The sequence below is a fragment of the Urocitellus parryii genome, chromosome 13, assembly GCF_045843805.1.
Source record: "Urocitellus parryii isolate mUroPar1 chromosome 13, mUroPar1.hap1, whole genome shotgun sequence".
In the NCBI taxonomy this organism is placed as follows: domain Eukaryota; kingdom Metazoa; phylum Chordata; class Mammalia; order Rodentia; family Sciuridae; genus Urocitellus; species Urocitellus parryii.
The window spans coordinates 59,698,098-59,710,044 of NC_135543.1; the positions used below are offsets into that span (position 1 = coordinate 59,698,098).

General features: G+C 52.3%; 1 protein-coding gene across 1 annotated transcript in view; it reads right to left on the minus strand.

The window, feature by feature from the left end:
• Impa2 (inositol monophosphatase 2) overlaps positions 1–9,501 on the minus strand; it is a 41,582-nt gene extending 32,081 nt beyond the window's left edge. Inside the window, exon 1 of the mRNA XM_026379196.2 lies at positions 9,220–9,501. Within this exon, the coding sequence (XP_026234981.1) occupies positions 9,220–9,315 (96 nt within the window). The 5' untranslated portion in view covers positions 9,316–9,501. The remainder of the gene's footprint in view (positions 1–9,219) is intronic.
• Between the last annotated feature and the right edge of the window lie 2,446 nt (positions 9,502–11,947).

Genomic DNA, 11,947 nt, shown 5'->3' on the forward strand with positions numbered 1-11,947 from the left:
AATAGCTCAGCCAAAGGGTACCTCCAGGTGGGGGCACCGTATCTCCAGGGGGGCACTGTACCTCCGCTTTGTCAGTCTGGAAAGTCGCTGCTTCCTCAGGCGTGGCCCTTGTGATGTGCCCTGAAAACACGTGAGTGTGGTGTGATGATTCACTTGATGTGCCAACCTGACTGGGCTACAGGGTGCCCAGATACCTGGTCAGACACTACTATTCCCAGGGCTTCTGCAAAGGTATTTTCAGATGAGATCAGCATTCCAATGGGCAGAATAAAGCAGGCTCCCATGGGTGGGTTGAACCCAATCAATTAAAGGCCCAAAGAGACCAGAGTTCCCTAGACTAAGCAGGAATTCTGCAGTGTTAAAGGACCTCCACCTCCTGGTTCAGGGCCAGGGTCACTCCTCACCCAGTCCAGCCATACCTAGCAGGCCCTCTGGCCAGTCCTCCTCTGCAGCTTCCTCCTACCCCCACCGCACTGTCCCTTATCCACTTGATCACACCACCACAGGGAGAAAAGCCCTAGGACCAGGCCTGGGCCTGCCCTGGGCAGCTGTGCTCCCCAGAGGGCCAGGCTCATCCTGACTGTGCCGTGTCCCAGGCCCCATCCTGAGAGTTCACACGTACCAACTCATTTAATCCCCGCTACATCACGGAGAAGAAGTCTCACGATCAAGATGAGGAAACAGGCTGGGGTACAGCTCAACAGCAGAGCACCTTCTTACACGTGTAGGGCCTGGGATCCACCCCAGCCCCACGAGAGGGGGCAGAAACTGAGGCCGACTCGTCAGCAGGTTGCCTAGGGCCACACAGCAAGAGCGAAACGGTCCTCCTGCCAAGACAGAAACGCGGAGCTCTTTCTTCCAAGGCCCCTTCAGATCACAGCTCGTCCCAAGGCCACTGACCCACAACCCATCACTGAGTTCCAGACCTCAGTCGGTCTCAACCCTCAACCTCGGGTTTCCCTGTGACCCCAGGTTCTCCTGCCCAGGGCCGAGCCTCCCCGTTCCACCCTGGGCTTCAGACAGGCGTGCGACTCCTGGAAGGGCATTTTGTCCCTGTCCTGTCTTCCTATGCCCCTGCCAGATCCCTCCTCCCCTCTGCTCTCCAGAGCCCACTGCCAGCTCTCCAGCCGACTGGCCTTTCTTTGACAGGGCACAGCTCAGCCGCATTCCTCCAGGAAGCTGTCCCCACCTCCCAGGCCCTGGCGTGACCCCTACCCTCATGTTCCTCTTTGCTGCTGTGACTGGCCTCCATCTCTGGGCCACCTGTGGTGGCCCCAGCAGGCTGGGAGGGAGCTGGGACAGTGACAGGAGCATCCTGAGACTGGCTTAGCCTCAAGCTCAAGCTCACGATGCCTTTACCAGCTGAATCCTTCCCTCGCTTTCCGGAGGAAAGAAGCTGCAAACCAGGCCAGCCTGAGGTTCAGACCCAACACGAGGCCTCAGACAGAACAGGGCCAACTCCTATCCTCTTCCCCCTCCCGTCCCAGGGCCTCTGGGCCACCACCCAGCCCTCTATCCCAGGACTGGGGAGCGGGGCCTGGAGCTCACCACGACCTTCCCCTGGCTACTACTGCCTCTCCCCACCCCTGAGGCACAGTCTCCACTAGGCAGACCTTCAGCTGGGTTACCAAGTGCCCCTCTCAGGCCCCCGGAGGCCAGGACACCTGGCATGCCCAAGGGGCAGAAGGTCACAGGTGCGATGACCTTGGGAAGGAAGGCACTCCTTGCCATTTTCCTCGGAAAGCTTTCGTTAGCAAAATGGGCATAAAAATGTCACTTTTCTCACAACATTATCTAAGGAGAACAACAGGTGTCCTCTCGGGCCAGGTTAGGACCGTGGGCTGGACACTGGAAGACCAGCTGCTTCACCAGGACGCTCTCTTTGCTCATGTTTTCAATGGTGGGGAAAGTTTTAGAACATTCATGCAGACAGACCCACCCTGTAGAGCCAAGCAGGAACTGGGACATGGGGACAGGTGACACAGGGACTGGGGATGGACAAGGGAGCCCAAGATCACAACCGGCCTCCCCACTTTCTCCAGCAACAGGTGAGTCAGTGCTGGCCGGGCAGTGGGAGTCTCTTCAGAGAAGGGCACCACCCAAGACGACCCACACCTGGTCTTCGGGAATCTCCCTGACCATGCTATGGTGGAGCTCATGGGTGGACAAGCCTGCTCTCTTCACCACAGGGACAAACTCAGCCCTAAATGCCACCCACCAGTGACTTCCATGCTACATCTCTCAGCCTTTCTCTGGCTCTGGGCACACTCAGCCTCCCCACTTGGAAACCACCAGCAGCTCCTGCCTCCCATTCCCAGAGCTAAACCCTGACCTTCACCTCCCCACATGAAGGTGAAGGTCATCTTGGGGATATGGCAACCCATTCGACCAGAGATTTTCAGGGACCAAAGTTTGTTTTGGGAGTACTTGGGATTGAACCTAGGGGCTTTACCACTGAGCCCCATCCCCAGCCATTTTTATTTTGAGACAAGGTCTTATTCAGTTGCTGAATGTCTCACTAAGTTGCTGAGGCTGGCCTTGAACTTACAATCCTCCTGTCTCAGTCTCCTGAGTCAGCCTCCTAAGCCATTGGGATCACAGGTATATGCCATTGTGCCCAGTTTGATGTGAACCTTTGAAGTCATCCTGGATGCTTCTTGTTGTCTTGCCCCTACATCCAATCCAATAGCAAACTGTCACCTCAGCCCCCCAAACTAGGTCTCTCTGGGCCACATGGCACTCAACCCCAAACTGCATACCACACTTGGAGCAAAGGCTAAGTCCAGAGTTGCTGGACAAACACTGTTGGGTGAATAACTATATTTCTAATCACTGTTTTTGTACCCCATTCTAAAAACAAACATCACAGAGGTTGATAAACATGTAAAAGCATTTAAAACCACAATAACCAGCTGGTGCAGGATTCCCAGCATGCTGGAGGCCCTGGGTTCCATCCGGCACCACAACACTAAATAACTAGATGAATAAACCGCAGTAAAACACCAGCTCATGTCCATCGCATGGCTAAGGAGGAGAAGGGCCACAGTGTGGAGGATAAAGAGCCTGGGCGCCCGACCCACCCGGGCAAGGAGCGTGACCTGGACACCCCTCTCAAGAACCACTTGGCAAAATCTCCATTCCGGGTCATGAAACAGAAATTCCCATCCCCAGCGAAATGCATTCATACATAATCAAAAGACACAGGCAAGGATATTCACGTTAGTCATCTCAGCTCCAACCTGGACATCACCCAGAGATTCCTCGAGAGCCAAGCATGAAGGGCCACGCACCCACACAGCAGTGCTCCCCAGAGTCTGGCCCACACTAGCCCCAGAGCCAGCTGCAAACCCTAGGAATGCTGGTGCCCAGCCCCTCCAGGCCCTCTGAGTCAGACCCCTCAGGTGGCTCAAGCTGGAGGGCCAGGGCAGTTTGCACATTCATGGTCCCCATTAGAGCACTAAGGCATTCCTCACAGAGCTGGAAAAAAAAAAAAAAATCAGTTCACATGGAAACACAAAGACCTGGAATAGCAAAGTCACCCTGAGCAGAAGGTGTAGCCTGGAGGCATCACAATACCTGATTTCAAAACATACAGCCAGGCCCACCTGAAATTCCAGCAACTCAAAGGCTGAGGCAGGAGGATTGCAGAGTTGGAAGCCAGCCTGAGCAATTTAGCAAGACCCTGCAGCAAAAAAAAAAAAAGAAAAGAAAAAGAAAGGGCTGGGAATTTAGCTTGGTGGTGGAGTGCTTGCCTAACAAGCCTGGGGCCCTGGGTTCCTTCTCTAGTTCCACAAAACAACAGCAACAGACACCACCGGACAAAACAGCAGGGCACTGACACACAACAGATGCACAGACCAAAGGAACCAGCGGGGACCCATGAAGGAGTCCACAGGTCTCCAGCCCACCGACCCTCCACAGGGGCCAGCCTAAGTGGCAAGCGGTGCTGGGAAAAGCGAGGTCCACACTACTGAAACCAGAGGCCTCTCTCCCACAGCACAAGTCATCAAAGACCTTAACGTGAGACCCGGAGTTGAAAATGAGACAAAAACAGAGGAACCTCTTCACACAGGAACTGACCAGTGGGGTTGCGTCAAAGGAAGGTTCCTGCAGCCACAGTCCTTTGCAGCTATTCGTTTACAGATGATTAACATCCAGAGGAACAGCAGCTGGGTGTGATGACACACACCTGTCATCCTGGTGCCTCAGGAGGCCGAGGCAGGAGGAGTGCAATTTCAAGGCCAACCTGGGCAACTTGGTGAGGTGGTGTCTCAAAATAAAATATAAAAGGGGCTGGGAGTATAGCAAATGGCCAATAAATATATAAAAAAAATTCTCAACATGTGTAGCCATCAGAGAAATGCAAATTAAAATTTTATTTTATCTCACTTCAGGTACAATGGCTATCATTTAAAAAAAAAGGCCAACTAGGAACACTTATATAGTGTTAATAGAGTGTAAATTAGTACAGTATGGAAGTTCCACAAAAAACTAAAAATATCACATGATCCAGTTATCCCACTCCTGGGTTTATATTGGCAGGAAAAGAAGTCAGAATACAAGAGGCACCTGTGCCCGTATTTACGGGAACCTGTACCCACTATTCACAACAGCCAAGATGCGGAATTGCCTAGGTGCTGCCCCCAGAGGGATGGGTAAAGAAAACATGGTAAATAGACACAATCAAGTATTCATCCAGCCTCAAGGAAGAATGGAAGCCTGTCATTTGCAGGAAAATGGACAGAACTGGAAACAAGTCGGTGCAGAAAGACCAGTGTCTCACGTTTTCTCTTTTGTGCAGAACCAAAAAATACAGGTGACCTGCAAGTTGGACTACTGAGACAAGGCAGGGGTGGGGGAAAGGGAGGGTGTGAGAGGGTAGGGTGATGGTCATGACCAAGGCATGATCAATGCTCCTTGCAAAGGTCACATTGAAACCCATTAATTCAAATAGTTCATGGATATTAATTTTAAAAACTCTGCTGGGGGGCTGGGGCATAGCTCAGTGGTGGGGCCCGTGCTAGCTCATGCAAGGCCCCAGGTTGCATCCCCAGCACTACCACACATAAAAATTCTGTCGGGAAGTTGGACAGTTGACCATACATTTCTACGTATAGAAAACCAAGCAAATGAAAAAACACACGCATTTTCTTTTAACTTTAAGGAAAACAAAAGTTGTGTAAGAAAAAAAGGAATGCTATACACTGCAATACCCTGCTCCCCCAGGAATCACACTCACAGCGAGGGCACTCCAGTGGAGGTAGCCGCGGGACACAAGGAAGAATGGCAGGGCCAGGAGCTCACTGGGCACTCACCTGGAGTTCCACTCAGCCCCACAAAAGAGGAGGAAAGAAACCAGCAGCTGAGGAGGACAAGGCAGGAGAATTTCAAGTTCAAAGCCACCTCAGCAACTCAGCAAGGCCCTAAGCAACTCAGCAAGACACTGTCTCTAAACACAAAAAGGGCTGGGGGCCTGGCCCAGTGGTGAAGCACCCCAGGTTCAATCCCCAGCACCAAAAAAGAAAGAAAAAAAAGAAAATGCCAGTGGGCCTGGCCAAGCCCCTCCAGGTATCAGGACAATGGCCTTGGGAAATGCAACCTGCTAAGGGGTGAGGCCACCAGGGAAGTCGGGAATCCCAGGATGGCACCATGGGTATTGTTCTCCTGCTGTGCTCTGCCTTTTCCAAGTGCCAATGCTCATCTCTGAATGCTCACCTCGGACGGATGGGCACAGATCAGCTGCTCTGACAGCTGCGCCAACCTCGCCTCTTTCCACAGTGACCTCCCACCTCCCCTGGCAGGGGCAGCTTTGGCCAGGCACGCTTGCTGTGGTTGGTAGGGTCTGTCTGTGGGGTGTACAGCCACACCTGTACTTCCCATTAACCATCCTCTACAGGAGTGGTGTCCAAAACGCCTGTCCTATCTTCCACTGGACTGACCTGGCTCTTCTGGGGTCCTGCCTGGTGCTGTCAGCACCACCAGGCAGGACCCCAGAAGAGCACACGAGCCCATGTGTGGCCGCTGGCGATGGAGTGTGGAGACTGCAGGGGAAATGAGGCTTCCACTGCAAGACCCAGGCGCAAGTCTGTGGAAGAGTCTTCCATGTCTTACACTAGCATATAAAATGTTAACACAGAAAAGAAAATTGGCAGAAAGTTCTCAATTTGATGACAACCTTAAACACATATCTGTTTACCAGTAATGACTTTTGCAGACTATTGGTAATAAATTTCCATCAGCCATGCTACAGGAAAGGCTGAGTTTACCTTTCTACTCCCTTCCATAGAAAATACAGTAAGGGCAGCCAGGAGCCATGGTACACATCAAGAATCCCAACAACCCTGGAAGCTGAGACAGGAGGATCACAAGTTGGAGGCCAAGCTTGAAAACTTAGTCTCAAAGGAAAAAGGGCTAGAGACATAGCTCAGGAGGAAGAGTGTCCCTTGGCTCAATCCTCAGTAGAAAAGAAGGGAGGAAGGAAATACAAGGGCTGGGGTGTAACTCAGTAGTACAGTGCTTGCCTAGCATGCTCTAAGTACTGGGTTCCATCCCCAACACCACAAAAGAAAATGGAAAAAAAATCATAGTCATTCAAAGATGCAAAGAATATGAAGCCAAAAAGAAGATGAAAAACATAGAATAACGAGAAGCAGCAAACAAATTGTTCTTTTTTTATGTTTTGACACATTGGCAGAATTTGTTAATCTTAAAATGCATAGTTGTGACTGCTGATTTTTTGTTTGTTTGGTTGTTGTTGTTTTGGGGTACTGGGGATTGAACTCAGGGGCACTTTACCACTGAGCCACATTCCTGGTCCTTTTTATTTTTTAATTTGAAACAGGGTCTCACTAAGTTGCCAAAGGTTTCACTAAATTGCTGCCACTGGCCTCAAATTTGTGATCTTCCTACCTCAGCCTCCTGAGTGTTTGGGATGCTAAGCATGGGCCACCACTTGTGACTGTTCATATTCTAAATAAATGACTTTTGTATCTAAATTGGAATTTGTAAATTAGTATTTTCTTAAAGAGGGCCCCCTAAGTTGCCTAAGCTTCAAGCCTAAAGAAACCCCGACACCACCACCCCCAGGAGAATTAAAAAAACATAAAGTACATTGCATGTGATAAACACTCAAGTTAGTGACTGTTGCTTTTTGAACCAGCAGTGGGGTGGGTGGAGGCTGTGGCCTACCAGCCAGGAAGAGGTTTCTGCAAAGGCATAAAGGCTGGGACTGGAGGGGCAGGGTGGCTCCCAGAGCTGCTGAAGGAAAGGGAGGTGGAAAACCAGGGAGGAGGGCAGGGAAGCTGAGGGAACAGGGGCAGGGGATGGGGTAGAGAGAGGTCTGGCAGATTCCCAGGGCGCCTTGGCTGGAACCAGCCTCCACTGACCAGAAGCAACAAAGCCCACCTCTTGGGAGGTTGTCTCTCTGCTCCCCTACCTTTTGGCATCAGACTCTTGGCCTCAGAAGAAGCCCCTAACAGGACAGCAGGGTGCTGGGTACAGGTGAGAGGGTGGGCAGTGGGGCCTGCTCTCCTTCCTCCCTGGGCGGTCTGTTGGAAGGCTGTGTCTCCAGCCAGCACCCAGATCACGACAGGAGTGTGAGTTAAAGACCCTCATTCTCTGCACCGGTTATGATGACCTTGTGTGGCCATGTCTGGCCCTGTCAGACTGTTCTCTCACCCGCTGCCAGCCAGGCGGGCAGCATCAGCATAATGCCCACAAGGAAGCCCAGAGTTCAGGGTTTCCTGACCAGACTCCTAATGGCAGCATCTTTATCCCCCATCCTTGTTTTTTTTAAAGCTTCTTTGTTGTGTTGGCATGCTGTAAAAACATAAATGACCTTTTAAATAAGTTAAAGTTCACAAGACCGTGAAGAACTGGCCTGTGATACTGCAAGCTCTATAGGAACATTTGTTAATTTTTTTTTTTAAATTAAGACTTCTGTTCTTCAAAATCTAAATTTGAAACCTGTAACAACTCACCAGCTCGCACTACAGTGACTGAATCCTAAACTGTCATCCCCTCAAAGCCCCAAGGAAGCCAAGTTTTATAATAAAATCCTAAAGTTCCTAACTATTCTGAGGATGCGGGATCTGGAAGCAAAGTGAGGCTGGGGGAAGGAGGGCGGGCCAGCTCTGGCTTGCAGACACAAGTGGATCTGCTTTCCAAGAAGAATGTTGCCCTGAAGCTCTTGCTTTACCGCCTGTGCAGCTGGGACTGGGGTGCCCCCTTCTCCTGCAGGATGGTTAGCAAAGTGAAACGCTTTTTAACTCCAGCATCTTTAGAGCATTTTCGGACTTTTAGAAAGAAAAGAAAAACGCCTTTTCTTTGGAAGGCCAATCTGCCCACACTCCTCCTCCGAGCCCAAGCACAGACCTTAACAAGCTGAACTTGGGACAAGGCTTCTTCCTACTCAAATTAGGCCCAGCGGGAGGCCCCCTTATCCCTGCCACACTGCCGGCGCTCCCTACTGCGTGCTGCCGCTCCCTACTACGTGCGGCTGCACTGCAGGAACCGGGGACCACGCAGGAAACGAATACAAAAATGCACAGGAGAAAGGAGAGAAGCTCCGCTCCTGTTTTAAATCCTCGTGGCTGGGTTTCTTCAGTCCTATGGCTTGGTTTTTATCCTTTCGGCAGCCTAACAAGTTCCTCCTGAAGGCTGAGTCTGGGCCAATCATTGCGTGAAACCACTTTCAGTTTGTGGGAGCAAGTTTGGACCCGGATGCCTGGAGAAAGACAACCCAGCACCAGCCCCGCCAGCTCTGCCAGCGCCTGGGGCTTAAAGCTGGGGTAACCTCGACCTGGCCACTGGATCAATTCAAAGGTCCTTAAAACAGCAGCTGCGGTCTTGTAGCCTTGGCAAAGTGACTCTCCCGAACGCCAAGGTCAAGCACGCTGCAGCTACCATCCAACTGGCAAAGGAGAGGGGGCGCCCCCGCCCCACGCACCCGCTAGGTCCTCACTGCCTCGGGCTGCTGGGTGGAGAAGGGGCAGGGAAGGAGGTGTCCCCGGAGCAAACACAAAGAACTCGCTCCCCCATCACGACCCAGCACTTCGTCCGGCGCGGCGCGCACTGCTGCGCACAGGACCCCAGCGCACGTCTCGCTCCGGGAGCCGGGCCCTCGCCCCGCGGGACTTCTGCGGGACGCCCAGAGCTCCGAGTGGGGGTGACGCTGCAGCGCGCCCTCCTGGCCCGCCTGCCCGCGGCCACCGCGCTCACCTGTCCCGCCTGCAGCGCCAGCTGCACGGCCGCCTCGAAGCACTCTTCCCAGGGGCCCCCAGCGAGCGCCGCCTCGTCCACGCCGCCCGGCTTCATCACGGCCTCGCCGGGTCCCGCCACCTCCGTCCGTCCTCCAGGGTCCAAGAGGGACCCCGGCTCCCGCCGCCCGGACGCCAGGCTCCGCACGCCCTCCTCTTGTTCCCGCCAACTCGCGCCCTGTCCACAGCACGTCGCACCGCCGCGCCCGAAGGAAGGGAAGCGTGGGGGGCCGTGGCCCGGGTAGCCGCGCCTCGAGGCCCGCCCCCGACCCGCCCCACTGGGCGTGCCCCGAACGCCCCTGGGCGGCGACCCCGCCCTCCCCACCCCCGCACGCAGCCCGGCGCCCCCGCCCCTAAGGCCCCGCCCGGAGCCGTCCCGCAGGGCCCCGCGCCCCGGCGGGCGCTGGCCGGGCAGAGGGTTGGGGACGTGGGGCTGGGTCCCGGCGGGCTGCTGCCAGGTGAGCCCAGGGACCAGGCCACGGCTCTGCCCACCACCGTCCATCCCGGGGCGCCTCTGCGCGCAGCGGCGATCCGGCCCGCACCTTCCAACCGGTCGCTATTTGTCCGCGGAGGTCGCTGGACGGCCGCCTGCTCGGGTCCCATGTGGGCAGCAAGCAGGCGGGTTGGATGCACAGGAGCTGCCATTCAGGCTGCAGCCCAACCCACGTGACAGTCACCGGAGTGCGGGAACTGCTCAAAATCAAAACTGGAACTTGAGCCTGGACTGTGACTGTGGCCAGCCTGTCCGTAGTGAGGAATGACCCTTTAAACCGCAAGGCTTCCACCTCTGGCACCATGAAAAAGTGAATTCCAGGCATTTCCTGAGAGGAACGGCGGTGTCCAAGAGTTTAATGCGGAGCAGCTCAGCCCAGCCCTTTTACAAAAGCTGCTGACTCGGTGGAAGCATTCTGGCTTGGCCCTTCCCAGAGCCTGGGGAGACGATGAGTTTGTGTAGAAACCCTGAAGGGACGGTTGTTCACTCAGTTAACCTAAGGATGGGAGTGGGCATTTGTGGAGAAACTTTAGGTGTACCGTTCTGGGACAAAAATTCCAAACAGCAGGAGGAAGTAGGGACAGATTTAGGGCTTACCTCAAGAAGCCTGCTCATCTTATGGTTCAGAAGAGGAGGCCAAGGATCGCCCTGGCCAGTTTAGGACAGACAAAGAGGTGCTCTACTCCATCCTTCTTATGCTGAGTGACTCGTTTTAAAACGAAATGAGCTCAGTGGTTGATCTTCATGGCAGGTTTTGTGTGTGTGTTGCTGTGCTGGGGACTGAACCCAGGGATGCTCTACCACCGAGCTATATCCCCAGTCCTTTTCGTGTTTTATTTTTTTATTTTATTTATTTATTTTGGTTCTGGGGATTGAAACCAGGGATGCTTTACCACTGAGCTACATCCCCATCCTTTTTAATTTTTTGTTGAGACAGGGTCTGGATAAGTTGCTTAGGGCCTTGCTAAATTGCTGAGGCTGGCTTTGAACTTGCCTCAGCTTCCTGAGTCACTGGGATTACAGCCACGTGCCAGGGTGCCAGGCTACAAGTTTTCATTAGAGATCATAGTCAGGAAGTGATGAAATTTCTCTTTGGCCTCTTCTCAGCTCCCCTTTCTGAATCTCTCTCCTTCCTCTCTGAACTGTGACCCAACCAGGAAGCTTCTTTATATCTTTTGATAAACTTTTATTATGGATCTCAGCATATCTAAACATCTACATTAAAAGACTTGATAACTTCCTTGTCTAACTGACAAATATCTTAAGGCGCAATAGTGTGACTTTTTAAAGATGTGAAGCTTGGGGCAGCCAGACTTGCCTGAATTGAGGTACTTTATTCCTTGCTGTGTGCAAGTTACAAATGCCCTCGAAGCCCCTTTTCTTTTCTTTTTTAAAGAGAGAGAGAGAGAATTTTAATATTTATTTTATTTTTTTTAGTTTTCGGCGGACACAACATCTTTGTTTGTATGTGGTACTGAGGATCAAACTAGGCTGCACGCATGCCAGGCGAGCACTCTACCGCTTGAGCCACATCCTCAGCCCAGCCACATCCCCAGCCCTCGAAGCCCCTTTTCTCAACTATAAAGTGGTCTCTGTAGCTATTATATGAGGGAATATACATGTGTTTGGCACTCAGCAACAGGGAAGCCTGAGGAAGAAGGATCCCAAGTTCAAGGCCAGCTTGAGCAACTTAGCAAGGCCCTACCTTAAAATAGAAAGTTAAAAGGGGGACTGGGGCTGTGACTCAGTGGTAGAGCACTTGCCTAACACATGTGAGGCACTGGGTTCAATCTTCAACACCATAAAAAACTAATAAAAATATTACTATAATAAATACAACAGTAATAAAAATAAACAAAGACATAAAAAGATCTTTATTTTAAAAAGGGGGGGAGGGATGTAGCTCAGTGGTAGAGCCTCTGGGTTCAATCCCCAGTACCAAAAAACAAAAAAAGCTGGTCACTCAAGCACCAATGTGACTGACCTCCAAAATCAGCATGTTGCTTGTCACATAATAGGTACTTAATAAATCTGTTAGTCATTGAATACAACATCATCTTTTTCTAACAGATAATGCAAATCTCTCCTGCCTTAATGAGCATCCTTAATGAGGATGCCTTAGATGTCCTCTTCATGTTGCATCTTGCAGGACAAACCTCAGGGTCCTGAGCTCTGCTAACTGACACTTCCCACCCAC